At 38.7% G+C, this 18,830-nt stretch overlaps 2 protein-coding genes across 2 annotated transcripts in view; one reads left to right on the top strand and one right to left on the bottom strand.

Moving 5' to 3' along the window:
- Window positions 1–3,293, bottom strand: part of khdrbs2 (KH domain containing, RNA binding, signal transduction associated 2) — a 66,435-nt gene extending 63,142 nt beyond the window's left edge. The window contains exon 1 of the mRNA XM_078273484.1: window positions 3,203–3,293. Coding sequence (XP_078129610.1) covers window positions 3,203–3,293 — 91 coding nt within the window. The remainder of the gene's footprint in view (window positions 1–3,202) is intronic.
- Window positions 3,294–8,164: 4,871 nt separating this feature from the next.
- Window positions 8,165–13,929, top strand: LOC144532525 (isoaspartyl peptidase/L-asparaginase). The gene is made up of 7 exons (XM_078273323.1): window positions 8,165–8,254; window positions 9,444–9,640; window positions 10,919–11,061; window positions 11,270–11,433; window positions 12,153–12,271; window positions 12,523–12,633; window positions 13,283–13,929. The coding sequence occupies exons 1-7, from the start codon at window positions 8,208–8,210 to the stop codon at window positions 13,495–13,497; spliced, it is 996 nt and encodes a 331-aa protein (XP_078129449.1). The 5' UTR covers window positions 8,165–8,207; the 3' UTR covers window positions 13,498–13,929.
- The last annotated feature ends 4,901 nt before the right edge of the window (window positions 13,930–18,830 follow it).

The following is an 18,830-nucleotide window of genomic DNA, read 5'->3' as shown; positions in this document are numbered from 1 at the left end:
TTGCCCAAGCTTGTTTTTCGATAAATCCGTGACTGAGCATTTTCATCAGCCTAAAGTATGTGGCACAGAATTTACCCTCACATATGCAATGTGTGCCAGCAGAAACTAGCCAATACTGTAATTAACTGCTGGTTGCTTTCTCTCTTTCTTAGAATATTCCCTCCTGTGTGTAAACATGAGAACCACAAGAAAGTGCAGCTTAGTGCTTGAGTAAAAACTTGTGCTCAAGCAGTTCAAAGAATGGCTAAATGCAGGAAGGAAATGGACATGATGAGTAAAAAAGTCATTTATGATGTAGATTAAATGGTGTTTTGAGCCCAGACAATGTGGTGTTCCAAGACAAAGGCACTTTAAGTTCCAAGTATCGAGCTTAATGGACATTAAACTGACAAATTCATGAAATTCCGTAAGTGAAATCACTATAAGGACTTTTTCTTATGTTCTTGCTCTCTTATGCTTTACTTGACATGACTCATGGGGTTGGTCCTCCTCCATATCTATTCTCATGTTTTATTCAAAGAATCCTACATCCTTCAAATCTCATGCTGATTTGATTGTATTGTCACTGTGCCTAGCAGCACTTGTGAGAGCATTCAAGCTATTACATAGCCTGTCAAAACGCGTAGTGACAATGTAAACTAGAGATCTTGTGATTGTAAAATAAATATGGAGAAATTTTCTCTTTTGCCCTAAAAATGGAAACATAGGACACACACACCTTTGTTTTTATTAGGAATCCCATTGGTTTTCATGGCAAGACTGCTCTGTAGGAAAATCACTGGGGTATGTTAAAGGCTTCCTTTCCTTGACTCTAACTTCCACCCACTTTTAAAACAACTACGCTGTTATTTAGTCAAAGGCAAATTAAAGTGCTACACATAAAGAAATTGACTTTCATCATTTGAGCAATCATTAGGCTCATGCTATATTGAAATAAGATGGCTTTGTGACCAAGAAGGAACTATTTTTGGGGAAAGTGGGACGACGACGGTTAACAACTAATAGAAAGTTGTATACATGTTGTATTTAATGTATATTATGCAAAGTTATTCAAATAATCTTCACTTGTTTTATCATTACTTTCACTATCAAAGGAAACAAGAAGCTCCCACTCTGCTCTGAAGTAGAATTATCCCCACCCACCCTCTGGAAGAGCTTTGTCCCAAACAGTTTTAAATCTGCCAAAGAGAGACAACTGATTTTAGAGGTAACATAATTTAAACACATTTTCACTTCATAAATATGGAGCTGTTAACTGAGCCCATGGTAATTCCATGCTATGCTGTTTATTGTGCATGATGTGAATAATTCAGGATTACATGCTTTGCTATTCACCGATAAATAGCTGTGAATCTATAAACCTGTAAACAGCAGTTTATCTTGCTGTCCACGGATGATTATTGAGTTGACAATACAAGTGTAATACAATACTTATTATAGTGATTGTCCACTATTGTGTATCATGCATGCTGTGTGTTGACTTTGCAAACTGGATGCATGCTATTCTATTGCAATGTATTATTATTTATTGCAGTGTATTGCATTTTTGTGTACAGTATTATACTGTATTGTAGTATAATCTACTGTATTGTAAATTACGGGGAAATGCAAGTGTATCTGTATCTGTTCCCAAAAACTGCTTTAACTGAATGAAATGAACATGGAAAAAACGTAAATAACACCATTTTAACATGCAAGTTGCTGTTCACTACAGCGGATATGATGAAGACAACATTTTGTGTTTGTGTCCTGGCTATGTGAGTCAGCCTTGAGTAAATTTGGCAAAGTGTACTGTGTGACAGATGATCCCATCTGCATCACAGTTAGCGACAAGAGCAGAACTGTCAGGTGTCTCATCAACACATTTCAACAGAAAAGCTCAAGGGGCAGAAAACACCAGAGCACAAACACACTGTCCAATCAGAGTGTATTAATTTAACACACAGTTTGACTTTACCGCTTTTAACAACAATGTCAAAAACTCTTATAAAGGCTCAAGCAGGATTTTGGGATTTTATTTGGGCACAAAGTAAGAAATAATGAATTACTTAAATTAATGGGGTCAGATGTTGCAGGAATATATACAGTATTATCTATCTGATATACTATGTTTTCATACAAGGGTACAGTACCAAGTGCTCTCACGCTTGTTTTCTTGCCTCTGTATGTAATGCAAGTAGTGTCCTGTAAGCCCATGTGGGCTGAACACCTATGGGTCTATGACACCAGAATAAAAGTATATCCTTTCATCCAATCATCCACAAAAGCACATCACTCAACCCTTCAGATCACGTTGTCTGGATTTGCACTGGAGAAATGCAAAAGGTACATCTGTGAACCGAATAAGCTGAGTTCTATATTTTGCTGTAAATGTTAGACATACTGCAACATTAAATCATTAGAAAGACTGTAGAACATATGTCCCAGTTAAGTCCCATATGTGACCTTGATGACAGTTATCAGTTATTATAAGTAATAGGTATAAAGGGAAGGTGCATCTCATGCATGGTGTATTAAACCGTTTTCTTTGCTATATTAGAATCTAGCACTTACATTTCAGCCTGATTATATGTCTTAGGTAGAGTTCTTAAAAGTATCAGACTGTGGCTAAATTTGAATCAAGAAAACTCAAAGAGGATGTCGCTTTTGCTGAAAAACAAGTCTTTTCTGATAACATGCAGCTTGTTTTGGTCTGGACATTGCAATCCTGATGTTACTCTATGCTGAAATGACATCAGCTGGAAATACACTGTATAAATGAACAGCACATTTTAAATCCAGTCAATCATATAATTAGTCCTTTCACCCTTTTAATCCTGAGAACTGCTCTGCCAACTGTTTCAGTTAATTTTCTGGATGTTGGATGCCAGAGGGTAGTGGGTTAAAATAAGAGGGGATGACTCTCACACACTTTACTTTCTGTGCTCACTGCATTTCTTCCCTCCATGGTAGAAAATCTCAGAAAAGTTCTCCACTGGAGCCAAAGAGCAGCTTCCTTCATTAAACATACAGCAAAGTGAATTCATTGCCTTCAAGCAAGCATAAAGAGTCCATGGGCAATGTGTTTAAAATAAGCTTATATTAGGTCACTACTTCCCCAAAATTCTATGTAATGGTGTTTTCAGTTTCGTTGAACAGGTTGAATGCCTCTGACAAATAACTGTGCAAAGCTAGGTCAGACTTTGAAAAATACCTGACTTACCTTCTGCAAGCAGGCGCACCGCATGCACAAAGGAGGGGTCCAAGCTGCTTTTCTCGGCCACCAATTCAGGTAAGTACTTATCTGGATGCATTATTACCACAGCGGACCTCTTCTCCGGCCGTGCAGGTGAGGCGACAGGAGTGCTGAGCGTCGGAATGCAACTATAAACCTTCCCGCTCCTGCTTTAGCTTCAGTCTACCAGTCTTTATGAGCGCCACAAGCGAAACCCCTCGAAAAAAAGAAAAAAATACTCGCCCCGGGTCTTCGAGGTGCTTGACTGAAGGTTGAGATGTGATTCAGAGGTGTGAGCGACTGGAGGTTGACTTGTGATTCAGAGGTGTGAGCCCATCTCCGCCACCGCTGCCTGCTGCCTCTCCTCGGCACCCCGCCAGACTCTCAGACTCAGTGGGTCTGCAGACCGCGCTGCTCCCCGCCCCTCAGCATCATTATTGGCCATATTCTGGGACTGGCGCTGCTGGAAAACAAAGACGATCCCCGCTGAGCGCATACCAATTGGGCGATGTGCTTGGAGGTAATGGAGAAAAAAAAGTTGACGTTGCGCTAGGTCGGGGCTGACACTGATCCATGCAACATGGTATCATGAAATGGGAGATTCAGCTGGTTTATTGAAAGTGTTATGTAAATTATGTTGCAAATAGTGCCTTATTAAAAAAAATACATTTTAGAATACTATGCAATAACACTACAAATGTTTTGTGACTACAAAAACAGAAATATGCCTACACCATCATAGGTCACTGTAAATTCGTAAGTCAGTGCCAACCACACTGTAAATCCCTATAAGAGCTATCAGTGGAGCCATAAGCCAGTAATGGCATACTAGTAAGATATAGTACCCTTAACTCCAAGAAAAACATTTCTTATCCAATTAATTTCTCGATTGAGCTGAGGCAAACCCTAATATACGGTGGCCTGTGAGTTGCTGTTAGAGTTTCCAAAGTTCTCTAGAGTAGCTTGTACCTGTAGCAAAGTGTTTATACTGTTTACTAGCAGTTTAACCTGAAGGAATACAACACAGGTCTCTGTGTCGCTGTCCATGGTGCTGAACACTGCCTGCGTCACTGAGTTTTGATGATTGTTTTGCACATGTGGAGAAGCTATTCTTTTCTTTATTATCATTGTCATAACATGTACTCTAAATAAAAGCATATTATGAGAACAAACAACATAAAGTCATTTATTTCTTCAGTTGTGCTCCCTAGTCATTTATGCTGCCTCTAACCAAATGGTTTAATCTTACTGCTCTTGTGTCTTGTAGGCCTTTAGAGATGAACATTTTGCACCCTGAAGGGTTACAAGACCTGCTCTACTCCAACATCTCTGTTACACAAAAAGAAATCGGACTCTCTTATTATGGAGTAAATCACTTTTTGGCATTTTACTTAAAAAGCTCTGCAAAATTATGACCAACTAGTTCCTTTTTTATTGAATTAATGGCTTATGGGAAGAGAAGGGAGCAGCATCAATCATCTCATATCTTGTTTCCTGTTAACTTTGGCTATAGTGTATAAAGTATTTGAGATTATACCTCATTTCTTTTCTCACTCTGGTACTTGATGAATTTGTAATCCCTTCCCAGTGTAAATTTGTTCAAATCTCAATAAAAGCATGATCACACAAAAGATGTTGCATATTTGCTTTATTTTTCCAGTAAAGCAAATATGCAGATTATACAGAGCAACGTCCATGTAAGATGTTAAGCAGCCTACCTTATTAATGTTTGTTAGCAAGTAAAAGAGCAGGGCTGCAATTCCAGAATAAGATTCAGAATAATGTAAGATGTTCACTTCCTGTCCTATTGGTGCTCAATGAGTCAAGAAGAGCGGTTTCTGCTTGTAAAGTGAATTATATAACACTATAGTACAGACGTTTCAATGTCAAGTGAATGCTTCATTAGGTCTTTATGAAGCAACGTCAGTGGTGTCAGAAATGATAAGCATGCATCTCATATAAAATGCCTCTCTTGTCCCGTAGCTATGATATTGATATGAATCCTAAAGTCATCTGCAGCGTGGCACGCAGGCTGCTTTACTTATTCACTTTTCAATTTGAGCAGAACAGGCTGGTAAATCACCGATTCTAGCTCCATTTGACCTTAAATGTATTCTGACTGCACTGATCAGAATCATAAAGACGGTGGGGGGACTACAGACTCTAGCGTTCGGTGAATGATTGAATTCTTGTCAATGTGCAATAACACAATGTGCAATAACACAAGAAACAACTATACTTGCCTGTAAAAATCTTATATTGTTCTCCCACATATTAAATATTAAACACATCAATAGAACTTTGAAAACTTACATAATTTCAAAGTTTGGATGTGCACAGAATTGTATTCATTCTAAATCTAAGTGTAGTTACTGTGGGTGCATGTTGTTATTAATCACTCTAAAAATGGTTGAACTATTTCCTTCATTTGACTAGTGTCTTGGCATTAAAGCTGAGTATGAAGTATGAAGTTACTGTAGTTTAATTGGGAGACTAAAATACAGTATCAAATGTAGGAATCAGAGGCCAGTGCCCATGTGGCTTTGCTTTTATTAACCAAACAACAAACAAACCAACCATTTTTCTGTTTGCATCTAAATACATATTTAGATTTTTTATCTTATTTGACATTATAGCTCTTGCTAATTGCTACTTCTTCTCATTTCTGAAATGACAAGCAGGCCCAGAAGGAGCCACTATTGATCAAAATTTGCATACATTCGCCATTTCTTTATTTAATTAACGATTATTGTCTCTCTGAAATGAGACACAATTTAATTTTTCTGCTTGATAGCCTAAAATAAGTGACTGGGCCCACGTTGGCCAGTACTGTCTTTGCATTTCATGCTCGCTGAACCTTGACTGATTTAATTTTATTCAATGAAATGATTCATGACAATGATGATGATACTCCTGCCGCTGTTACAGTGGCTACTAATGGTAATGATGACTATGACTGTTAATGTGCTTGTAATCTTATGACTGTGCATTTAGACTCAAGCAGGCAGACTTCATCATGACATTAAAGGAAAGAGAGAAAAAAATATGGATGAGGAAAATATCTCATACAGCGATGTTTGTCAGGGCAGAAAGAACAAGACTTTCATCAGACTGTTGCATGTCACTTTGGACAAAGATGATTGTGACAGACACTGTAATTTAGACCCTCTCTGTATTCAAAGAGTTTCAATTTGGATTAGATGCATTCTTACAGCTCTCTAGTGGTCAAAGTGCAACATTGCACATTTCACTGCTACATCGATGTGATGCAGATTAGTCTTTATAGTGTTCTGTGTACACAGTCAATGGCAACACATGTCAGAATTCAACACTTCTGCTTTACCCTTCACAATAAAAAGCTCTACGACTATTTCACTGAGAGGTTACACAATAAAATACATTATAAAAATAATTATATTTTCCACACGTGGCATATCAATACATTACTGGCATTTAAAAAACTAACCTCTTGCCTTAATGTACCGATATGCGCCGCTTCTTTTTGGCATCGTAAGCATCAATTGTTTCTTCTGCTTTGACTTTTTCTGTGAGTTCACTGTCCATGTGTAGCAGGCGCAGTGTTGACAAATGTAATTTACGACATTGTCGTCAATATATTTTATGTAGCCTGATTATTTGTTCAGTCCACTCCCGAATCACCCTTTCCCCTTTCCCGACACAGCCTCTGATTACCATGACAACCAAACCAAACAGACAAACACAGAGAGTGGCCACAGTGCTTCAGAGGCGCATTCAAAAGACATAAATAAACGCTAAAGGTGAAGAAGGTGGTCATAGGGACAAAAGCAGTAGAATAGCAAAGCAGAAAAGCAGGGAATACATGGGGGTTTGTATGCTTTAGAGCAACACTATGTAACTTTTCCCGCTTCGGTCCCCCTACAGGTTGGAAGTGGAATTGTCCATTACATTACATTATGCAAGTTTGCCAGATCAGGTAGCGGATCTGTAGTTCGAATATGTTTGTGCTGCTTGCATGGAGTGAGAGTTTGTGTGTGCTAAAGTTTGTAACTGTATGTCTCTCTGCAGTTCTTACCATGCTTGTGAATGGTGGTATACCGAGTTTACTCTGTTAAACTTTTATTTCTTATTTAAATCAGGAGCCCCCAGATACAGATGAATCAATAACAAGACCAACAACCCTTTGCTTAAGGCCACAAATACCAACAACCCCCAGAATATGGATGTTTAGACCAGAGTTTGGTCTAGACTAGACTCGATCTCGAAGTGTCCTGATAAAAATTCTGCTATGATTTGACACTATAAATAAAATGTAATTGAATACTGATTTATTGATAAATTGCAATCAATTCTGTCCTCTTTTTGGCCCGTTAGCCCCATAGACAGGTTAGCCCCACCTTCATCAAGAATCACAAGAATCCAAAAGTGGTGTTCATACTTTATTTTCAAAATAAAACTATATTTAAAGATCTACTATAGCCTATAACACAAATATACATGTACCAGAACTGGCCTGTGAAATAGACCCACCTAGGGCCCAGGGTCGTCCTAATTTGGCCTGATACAAGATTATCTATTTTGGTGTATGATCCCAAAGCATGATTGTTTAGAACACAATCATGCCTTGGGCACAAAAGGGTGTGCAATAGGCTACCTGATGGGAAACAATCTCAGGCAGGTTTATCAGGCCTACTATCAGGCTTGTTATAACCTTTTTTTGTGGATAGGCTAATGCCTGAATGCATGATTAAGTATGGTGCCAAAAGAACATTTGGAAAACAGAAATTCCTCAGTATACTGATCCTCTTTTTTTTTCTTTAAAGATGTTTTTTTATTTTATTTTTTTTTTTTTACCACTCAACGTTCACGGAGTTGGGAAACACGGGTTTTATTTTGAAAGGATTCACCGGAAGTGTTACCTTGAATCATATTACACTTGACATTAGTATGCAGACCCCTAGTCGCGATGAGGGGTGAGCAAAACATTTGACAAATCCCACGAAATCACTTGACTATGGCGGAGGGATTCTCCCCCGGGATGAAGCAAGAAGATCACGAAAGGTATGAAAATATTTAACTTTTAGTATGTGTATTCAATTAGCTGCATGAAATTCATGGCAAAGTTACTGTTTTCTGTACCTGTGTCTGGACACAGTGCCTGAGAGGGTTCACATGTGTCGCAGTTTCATCGTCAGATCAACACTTCAAAACATGTATGAATCATCAGATGAATGAAGGAACTATTTTATACTATTAAAATAACTGCAATACATGCAATCATGGTTGCACTCTTAATGGAGTTGCTCATTGATAAAAAGTTTAATGTTTACCTGTAAATGACTAATAAAGTCAATGGGTGCCTATAGTCTCGCTTTGCCAGACCCTCCTCCAAAGCGCACTGAAGGAGTGTTCTACGGTGGCCCTTAAGTGCAAATCACAACAGCAAATAGAAAAACGCAACAGCAAATCATAAAACACAACGGCAAATAGGAAAACACAACGGCAAATAGGAAAACACAACAGCATATAGGAAAACACGATAGCAAATAGGAAAACACGACGGCAAATAGGAAAACACGACGGCAAATATGAAAACACGACGGCAAATAGGAAAACACGACGGCAAATATGAAAACACGACATGAGAAAACTCAGCTTGGACAGATAGTCTAGCTAGCTGTCTCAATTTATCCTGCAGAGATCTGAGGAGCAGTTAACAATAGTCCTCATAAATCCACCGAATTTTAAATTCCAAAAAAAAAGAAAGTGGAAGGAAACGGAAAATACATGCATGTGGTGGAATTTCCTGCGGCACCGGCGCAATCCCGGAAGTGGAACGTCAAGGATATAGGATACGTGACGTCCCAAAGCCCTTAACTTGCATCCCTGTCATCTCTACTTGCCTCCCTTCCTCGTGTCTTAGTCCCTCACACCGAGGAGGCCCGGGAGAGACGTGAGGAAATCTTTGAAGGAGAGAGGCAATGAGCAAATGTGTTTTAGAGGAAGTCCTTTCCTCTGAATTGTCACATAAATACGTCAGCTGTTTGAGCAGAGTTAGCAACTCCGTCAGCTGCACGGCTTCCGGGAAGGCTGCTCTCGTGTATCCTCGGCTATAGCTCCTCAATGATCCTTCCTCGATGCCGGTCCTCTGGGACGAAGTAAGAGCTTTGAGATGGCCTTCACCGAGGAGGGACAGAACATTAAAAATGAAGTGATCGTAGTATTGATTGTAGGTATTTTTTTCCTGCAGGAACTTAAAGATGTCAGCAGTCGTAGTCGTGCACGGTGGGGCGTGGGCCATACCAGATGACCTGGCCAAGGCCTCTGTTGATGGAGTAAAGGTTGCATCATGTGAAGGGTTTTCAGTGTTGAGAAGAGGAGGTAGTGCACTGGATGCTGTTGAGGCAGCTGTGAGGGCTCTGGAAGAAAACACTGTGTTTAATGCAGGTATACTGTACACAATTATGCTTCCCAATATATATTAACCATTAAGACACACTTAGACACACAAATCTACATTTAAAATCTACATTTGAACCACAGGGTTATACACTCAGTCGCCAGTTTATTTGATGTATTGCAGGACTGTTGTATTAGACTGCATTAGTTTTAGCTAGATGTACCTTATAAACTGGCAACTCAGTGTATATCTGTACTCCGATTTCTGTAATTTAAATAGATCTTAGCAACAGGTTTGAAAGCCATAGCTCTTGGCTCTTATCCATTCATACACCAGTTTAAAACGCCTCAAACTACTCCCACCTGTCCACCCAGGAGCCAATCACTGATGATCAATATCCTCTTTAATGATTCAGTTAGTTTTGTCTGTAGCTCAAAGTCTCCATCTGCTGGTGGCGATGCCAACATTCATCTAGACTCCATCTAGAATCAGAGTGGTGATGATGGTCAGCAGAGCTGAGGTTGCTGACTGATTATGGGGCTCAGCCTCATAATCTGGTATTAATCCAAAATGGAGTCTGCACCAAAATCTAAACTACATTTTAGTCATGGTGACCTCAGCAAGCTTGAACAAAACATAAACCTGTAGAATAGAAGGTAGACTCCTGTACACTGTACAAAATAACAATCTGCTTGTGCTTGAATCTTTTGGGGACAACTTGACTTAAATTAACCTGAATCCTTTTCACATAAGGTCTTGGCCATGACTGTCACTAACATACTGTTAATGGACAGTTTTCAGTAATGAATCAGTGTAGATCAACTGTCAGCACAGTGATGCATATCTTGCTTGTGCACAAATCGTTTTCTGTTAGTGTGATTACAAGACAAACACTGCCAACATGCTTCACACGGACATATGTGTTAACTCAAATTTGTATAGAATGAAGCTACATTAAAGCTACATTTCAGACCGTAAAATCTTTTGAATTATACATCAGCACCAATGGAACTCTTGAGAATCACTTTATGTACCAAACAAATCTGTATAAGTACATACATTCATTATTTCATAAGTACTATGCTCTTTTGCACTGTTTTGTCACCACCCTGTGGACTTGTGAGGATGAAGCAGGCAACATATGACAACAGCCTGTCATTCTCACACTCTCTCGGTCTGCTGTTGTTAGATTTGAATTAGTTTCTCAGCATTTATAAACTACCTCCAGTTTACATGGACACTCGCTATCAGCTGTGCACAGCTTTGACAACACCTGCATCTGTCTGAGCCATTGTATAACTTATACTTACTGATTGTGATTGTAGGGCATGGATCAGTGCTAAATGCTGATGGAGAAGTGGAGCTGGATGCCATGATCATGGATGGAAGGACACTTGCCAGTGGTGCTGTGTCTTCAGTGAAAAACATTGCCAACCCTGTGTCACTGGCACGGGCAGTGATGGAAAAGGTGTTCTTTTTCTCTTTTTAAAAGGAAACTGTAAGAGACCACTGATGGTTGGAATCACTGATTTGGATCCTTTTTTAAGTGTTTCTAATGGCAAAGAGCTTTTGTGTGCATTGAACGGAGTGGTATTACACAACAATAAAAATGTTTAAAAAAACATGTTCCATAACTAAACTTTCTCTTACATGTCTGCTGCCATCGAACATTTCAGACAACCCACATCATGTTGTCAAGCAGAGGTGCAAACCTGTTTGCAGAGAGCATTGGCATGGCCACAGTTCCCACTGATACACTGGTGACTGAGTATGAGAGGAAAGAGTGGGAGAAACATAATAATTATCTCACTGGAGTAATGCAGGATTTCAACTCTCAGTGGTAAGTATCTGCACTGTTTACCTTTACTTTTGACCCCTTCTAGTCTAGTCTGGATTTCATTCATACATCTCTTCACATCATCTTTTCAGGTTGAATAGCCTGGTGTGAAACAACCCTGAAATAAAATAAATATAAACTCTGGAGCGTGCTTGGTAGAGAATGAGCTTATATACAAAATGTTTTCACAAAAGTTAAAACAGCAGGAGAAAATGTTTTCAAGTTGTCCTCTTCAAACCAGTTAAAGTCAATTATTTTCAAGTTGACCAAAAACAACAGAAACAATGCAACTGCTTTCATTAACATTGGCTCACAATGTGGTTGTGATGGCCATTATACTAAGTTTCATTAAATGTGATGATCGCCTGGTAAATGCCTTCTCAATTCTCAAAACATCCTATGTATTTTAGCACATCTTAGAAAAATGTTTTCTGTAAATTGACACTTGGAGAACAGCTCTGATTTGCAGTTGGGGAGGAAGAGGATCAGGCAAAATGTTTTTGCCATTAAACACAAAAACGTTTTTGTCTGATGAATGTCTAGTACTGAAAGTTGCCATTCAATTTATTTTTGCAAGTTAGACAGTGTGCAGGAGTTTCTTGCAACTTTTGACCTACTCGTCCCTCTTCTACGCATCTGTCTCGTGTAATAGATGTTTTCTGTTCTGAGCTACATGAGAAGTGAAATATGTCCACCTTTATAACCTTTTGTTCTTATTCTAGGACCCATGATACTGTTGGAGCAGTGTCTGTGGACTCTGCTGGTAATGTTGCATGTGCAACATCAACTGGAGGGATCAGAAATAAAATGGTTGGCAGAGTGGGAGACTCTCCGATCATTGGTACGACTTCATTTACTTGCACTTTTTCCACTATCAGCTGCAGTTCAACTTAGATGAAATGAAATTAGAAGTCATCATCATCATATATAATCATTATAAACTCTGATTTTATCACACCATAAGCTACTGCATCCGCTACAAGCTACATTGTAAGAGCAAAATGATCATTTCAGTTATACTCCCAACTTTGTTTTTAATCATTCATTTTTGTTTTGTAGTATTATTTTTTCATGTTCTCTCTTGTAAATAAGGCTCTGGAGGATACGCAGACAACTTTAGTGGTGCAGTGTCTTGTACCGGTCATGGAGAGTCTATTCTTAAAGTCACACTGGCCAGACTCATTCTTTCACATATTGAACAAGGTGAAGTATCACACTTTCAAACTATTAAGATAAGCCACATATGTCAGACTTCATCTGGTCTTAATATAATTTGATGTCACCACTTCTGTTTTTGGGATAATCATTAAAACGTGGAATGAATGAATAATGTTAAAATAGTGTGCATGTCTTGTGGGTTTAGTATAGTTTAGAGTAATAACAGTTTTGCATTGTAGCCTGTACGTTTTCTTTGTCTGGCAATACAGAATTAATGCAACCGTTATTTATTTCGGACAGCACTCTTTTACGACTATGTTTGAGCAGAATTAATTTGACAGTATGATGATTTTAACTATGGCTGCAATGAGTTTAATAGATGAGTGTGTTAGTTGGGTTAAGACAAGCTTCTATATATGCTTAAAGCATATTAGCAGAATTAAATTGAAAAAAAAAAAAGTTTCTGTAGGACTGTTGCTGTTGTAACATTATGGCTTTCACTGACATGAGTTTGCAAGTTTTTAGAAGCTTTTGTTTGTCTGAAAATGGCAGCAAAAACAGCATAAATGGACACACTTACACACTATTTCTTGTGTTTGTTGTATGGTATTGTGGAAGGACATGACCACACATTGATTCCCTCAATGTGTTTCGTTAGTTAACTATTTCCATCTATTTCCATATTTCCTCACAGGTAAATCAGTAGCAGATTCTTCACAGTTGTCTCTGCAGTACATGGGAGAACGTGTCCGTGGTGCAGGAGGCGCTATTGTAGTTTCTCCGTCAGGACAGTGGGCAGTCACATTTACCACAGAGCGAATGGCTTGGGCAGCAGTGGATCATGATGTTCTTTGGTATGGATTAGACCCAAATGAAAGATCTAAAGAGCAGTTATCCCAATATATATAGTATACTAATATATAAAATAATCCCAATAACCATTTGAACACATTTTTTTAATACTTATCAATCATAGAATTGACCAATATAATATGGAACTGTATTTCTTAGGTTTTCCACTAATTCACTACTTCATTTGCTACTATTGTTTGTAGCCAAATTAAATGAGTAGTTTTTTCTTCTCTCTAATCTGTGATGTCTAAGAGTGAAATATATTATTAATAATATATTATTAGTATCAAAGTCTCAAGATCTCTGTTATTTGAGCAGCTAGTACATACATTTGCCTATTTTTTCTGGATTACATTTTACATATAATAACATCAGATGTCTGCTTTATTTTATTAAAATCTCTTTAACATTGTGTTAGTTTATTTCTCCACATTTACACACCTAATCCAATTGAGGTCTAAACATTTTCAATCAGCTTAGATGTGTAAAAGCAGACTACTACCCTGAATATGAAAGTAATTAAAAATGCATCAGTGTAAATGTGTTTTTCTCAAATTTAATAAACTGCCAAGTTACGCAAGTATTCAAAGTCATTGTATGTAGTTCATTGTGAACATAGTATGCCTTTTAAATTCAACTTGAACACCTTCTTTGGTTAGTGGGTTTCAGTGCTGCCATGTACTGTATGCTGAAAGCTAAGAACTCAGTGGATAGGATTAAAAAACATCCAGCTCTTATTTTAAAAATCATTTGTTTCATTTTTGGCATTGAATAAAATTAGCTCTTAAAGTTAATTGTTATAAGTATTGCATGTCTGTGAAACATAATTGACCCCCCCCCCCCCAAAGTTGTTTGGTTTTCATTGTTTTTTGAACACCTTCTAGTAAAGTGGACTATTAGGGGGTTGTTAACACAATAACAGGCTTGTTCATGAGCCTCCTCTTCATTTGGCCAGCACCATTGTTGGCTTAGCTTCATCCTTTAAAACAATGGCTGCTCAAACAGAAACTCACTCTATACAAACCTGATTCTGAATTCAAATTAGATAGTATGACCATGTGATCCTACTGTGATTTAAGACATAGGTGCAGCTCTGAATGGCTGGTTCATATGGTGCTGGAGACAGGAGTTGTTATATGTTCCTCTTAGACTGGACAAATATTTGTATACCTTTTTATTTTTTCATTTACAAATTTCAAATTACTTTAGTTTTTGTCCTATAAGTTATACTAATGTATATTAGGAGGTGTAAGAACACAATTTTGATACTGTAGTTAGGGGTGTAGATCTGCACTGTCAAGCACATATATTATTTATTATAGAAAATTTTTATTTTTATTTCACGCCCACTTCCATCTCGAGGTCGCGGAGTATGCCTTTTTAGCAGACTACTCATCCTCAACACCTGGCTCCAGCATTAATGCAACATCCACAAGATAGGTTTTATTGACAATTTGAATCTGTTTTGGGAACGTGGCTCCCTGTTCAGTAGGGACGGGATTCATCCCAATAGACGCGGTAGCCAGATGCTATGTGAGAATCTGCGGCACGCTGTGCAGACCAAGACCTTTGATTGACTTTTTGCACCCCGTAAACACACGCACAAGCGCACTTCCCAGTCACACTCTCCCATAAGCTCTCACTCCTTTACAAATAACTCTGCTAACCCACAGACCAGCTTTATCATTCCAGTAAGAATCAATAATATCAGTAATCACAGGTACAGCACTACACGCTCCTCTGTGCTTCCTTTGGAGCAGCCACCCATTCATAATCCCATAACTATGGTGTCTGTCCCCCGACTGAGATCGGTAAAATCAAACGTAAACCAACAAGGTGCTATACTTAACAACCCAATTGGAATTAAAACAACCACTGCAACGATAGAACAGAATAGTAGAATCAAATGTGGACTATTAAATATTAGATCTCTGTCTTCTAAAGCAATATTGGTAAACAATTTTATATCAGACAATCAAATTGATCTGTTCTGTCTTACTGAAACATGGCTGGGACATGAAGAATATGTTAATCTAAATGAAGCCACTCCTCCCAGTCATATTAATACTCAAATTCCTAGAGGCTCAGGCTGAGGAGGGGGAGTTGCAGTCATATTTGACTCAAACCTGTTAATTAATCCTAAACCTAAACTAAATTATAACTTGTTTGAAAGTCTTGTTCTTAATTTTCAACATCCGATATGGAAAACATTACAGCCAATTATATTTGTTGTTTACCGAGCGCCAGGCCCGTATTCTGAATTTTTATCTGAATTCTCTGAGTTTTTGTCATGTATAGTCCTAAAATCAGATAAAATAATTATTTTAGGTGATTTTAATATTCATGTGGACGTTGACAGCAATAGCCTTAGTACTGCCTTCAACTCACTACTAGATTCAATTGGTTTCAGTCAGAGTGTGCATAAGGCCACGCACTGTTTTAACCACACACTCGACCTTGTGCTGTCATATGGCATCAAAATTGAAGATTTAATAGTATTTCCATAGAATTCCTTATTATCAGACCATTTTTTAATAACTTTCGAATTCTTACTACCCGACTATACGAAATTAAATAAAACCTTCTACACTAGATGCCTATCTGACAGTGCTATAGCTAAATTTAAGGAAAATATTCCAACAGCATTTAACTCAATGTCGTGTTTTAATATAACAGAGAGGCAGAGGACGTTTATGTTAACTTTAGTCCCTCCCAAATTGATAATTTTGTAGACGGCGCTACGGCCTGCCTACGGACGACTTTAGACTCTGTTGCTCCCTTCAAAAAGAAGATGATGAAGCAAAGGAAACTAGCACCTTGGCATAACTCCCAAACTCGCAAATTAAAACAAATCTCATAAAAACTTGAAAGTAAATGGCGTTCCACCAAATTGGAAGAATCTCGTTTAGATTGGCAAGACAGTTTGAAAACATATAGGAAGGCCCTCAGAAATGCCAGATCAGACTATTACTCATCATTGATAGAAGAAAATAAAAAGAAAAGAATCCTCCAAGTACGCTAAAGTTAGCCATGGCGTTCCTCAAGGCTCAGTGCTTGGACTAATTCTTTTCTCCTTGTATATGCTTCCTCTAGGCAGTATTATTAGGAAACACTCAATTAACTTTCACTGTTATGCGGATGACACCCAATTATACTTATCAATCAAACCAGACGAAACCAGTCAGTTAGCTAAACTTCAGGTATGCATTAGAGATATCAAATCATGGATTACCTACAATTTATTGATGTTAAACTCAAACAAAACTGAAGTTATTGTGCTGGGCCCTAAACACCTCCGAACATCATTATTCCAAGATATAATTACTCTAGATGGCATTGCCATGGCCTCCAGCACTACTGTCAGAAGTCTAGGAGTTATTTTTGATCAGGATATATCCTTTAACGCTCACTTAAAACAAACCTCTGGAACAGCCTTTTGTCACCTTCGTAACATTGCCAAAATTAGGACCATCCTGTCTCAAAACGATGCTGAAAAACTAGTCCATGCATTTGTTACTTCCAGGCTGGACTATTGTAATTCCCTATTATCAGGATGCTCAAATAAAACTCTTAGGACTCTCCAGTTGATCCAGAATGCTGCAGCGCGTGTTCTGACAAGAACTAAGAAAAGAGATCATATTTCTCCTGTATTAGCTTCTCTGCATTGGCTTCCTGTAATATCCAGGATTGAATTTAAAATCCTTCTCCTGACCTACAAAGCTCTAAATGGTCAAGCACCATCATATCTTGAAGAGCTCATAGTACCTTATTGTCCCACTAGAGCACTGCGCTCCCAGAATGCAGAGTTACTTGTGGTTCCTAGAGTCTCTAAAAGTAGAATGGGAGCCAGAGCATTTAGTTATCAGGCTCCTCTCCTGTGGAACCAGCTCCCAGTCTGGGTTCGGGAGGCAGACACCGTCACCACCTTTAAGAGTAAACTTAAAACTCTCCTCTTCGATAAAGCTTATACTTAGGGAGTGAGGAGTTGCAGCGCTCGCCTAGACCGGCGGGGGAAGGTGTGTAGCCACAGTCATGACGCACCGCCTCCCTATCTCGGCTTCTCTTCATAGAAAGCTTACTATATTTAGGATATGAGGAGTTGCAGCGTTCCCCTAGACCGGCGGGGGTGGGTGTGTAGCCACAGTCATGGCGCACCCCTACCCTATCTCTGCTTCTCCCCATAGAAAGCTTACATATACTTAGGGAGTAATGAGTCGCAGCGTTAGCTTAGACCGGTGGGGGAAGGTATGTAGCTACAATCACGGAACACAGCCTCCCTATCTCCCCTTCTCTGCAGCTCTTAGTAATGCGGTTATAGTTCTAGACTACCGGGGTACCTCCTTGGACACACTGAGCTTCTCTCTCCTCTCTCTTTCCATCTGTGTGTATTCGTGTCACAGAAATGCTTGTTACTAACATAGCTCCGGGGAGCTTATTCCTTGGAGTCCTTATGTTCTTTTTCCGCCCAGCATCATCATCTTGGATCATGATGGCACCTACATCATGGTGGCAGCTGTCGCCGTGGTCCTGCCCTACGCCCTGCCACGCCCTGTTACGCCCTGCTGTGCTCGACGACACCATGAACTATAGTACCTACAGTGACTATTATTGCCATTGTTCATCATATCCCCAACCGGCACCGTCAGACACCGCCTACCAAGAGCCTGGGTCTGTCCGAGGTTTCTTCCTAAAAGGGAGTTTTTCCTTGCCACTGTCGCACTTACGCATTCATGCATGCTCTTGGGGGAATCACTGGAATTGTTGGGTCCTTGTAAATTATAGAGTGTGGTCTAGACCTACTCTATCTCTCTAAGTGTCCTGAGATAATTCCTGTTATGATTTGACACTATAAATAAAATTGAATTGAATTGAATTATAGCTATTGAAATCTCAATCTCAAAAAGAGTAAGTCAAAAAGTATTTGATTGTGTGGTAACTACACTATTTGTCCTGAAGTGTTATTATATACACTCACCGGCCACAACAATTTTGTCATGAATTATTTTTTTGACAAAGCTTTTTTTTTTTCAGTTTGTGTTGACGCTGTCAGAATTCAGAAAGGTAATATTTCTGTTATGTTTATTATTGAGGTCACAAACACCTTTCAATATAATGCACTCCAGTACATTGAAAGGTGTTTCTAATATTCTGTCACTCTAGTAAATGGTGTGGACAAAATATTAGGAACATAATACTGTATAGAATGCAGTCCAGTTCCACACCACTGCAAACTACAGCCTCAATAACAAAACAATTTAGTTAAATCAATAAATTTCTGACAGTGTAAATCAAAACTGAACTAGTATTGTAAAAACATAATATATGGTAAAACTGTTTGGCTCCTTTTTACAATGGTAAAAATGCCCAAGTTGAAAATATCCCTACTTAAT

The sequence above is a fragment of the Sander vitreus genome, chromosome 17 (genome assembly GCF_031162955.1).
Source record: "Sander vitreus isolate 19-12246 chromosome 17, sanVit1, whole genome shotgun sequence".
In the NCBI taxonomy this organism is placed as follows: Eukaryota; Metazoa; Chordata; class Actinopteri; order Perciformes; family Percidae; genus Sander; species Sander vitreus.
The sequence above is the reverse complement of the archived record's forward strand: the minus strand, read 5'-3'. Positions and strand labels throughout refer to the sequence as shown.

What these genes read in the sequence shown, in the direction of transcription:
- LOC144532525 (XM_078273323.1), top strand. Translation starts at nt 8,208, where the DNA reads ATGGCGGAGGGATTCTCCCCCGGGATGAAGCAAGAAGATCACGAAAG. An exon ending in AAACACTGTGTTTAATGCAG is followed by an intron (nt 9,641 to 10,918) that starts GTATACTGTACA and finishes TTGTGATTGTAG; the next exon opens with GGCATGGATCAGTGCTAAAT. An exon ending in CAGGATTTCAACTCTCAGTG is followed by an intron (nt 11,434 to 12,152) that starts GTAAGTATCTGC and finishes TTCTTATTCTAG; the next exon opens with GACCCATGATACTGTTGGAG.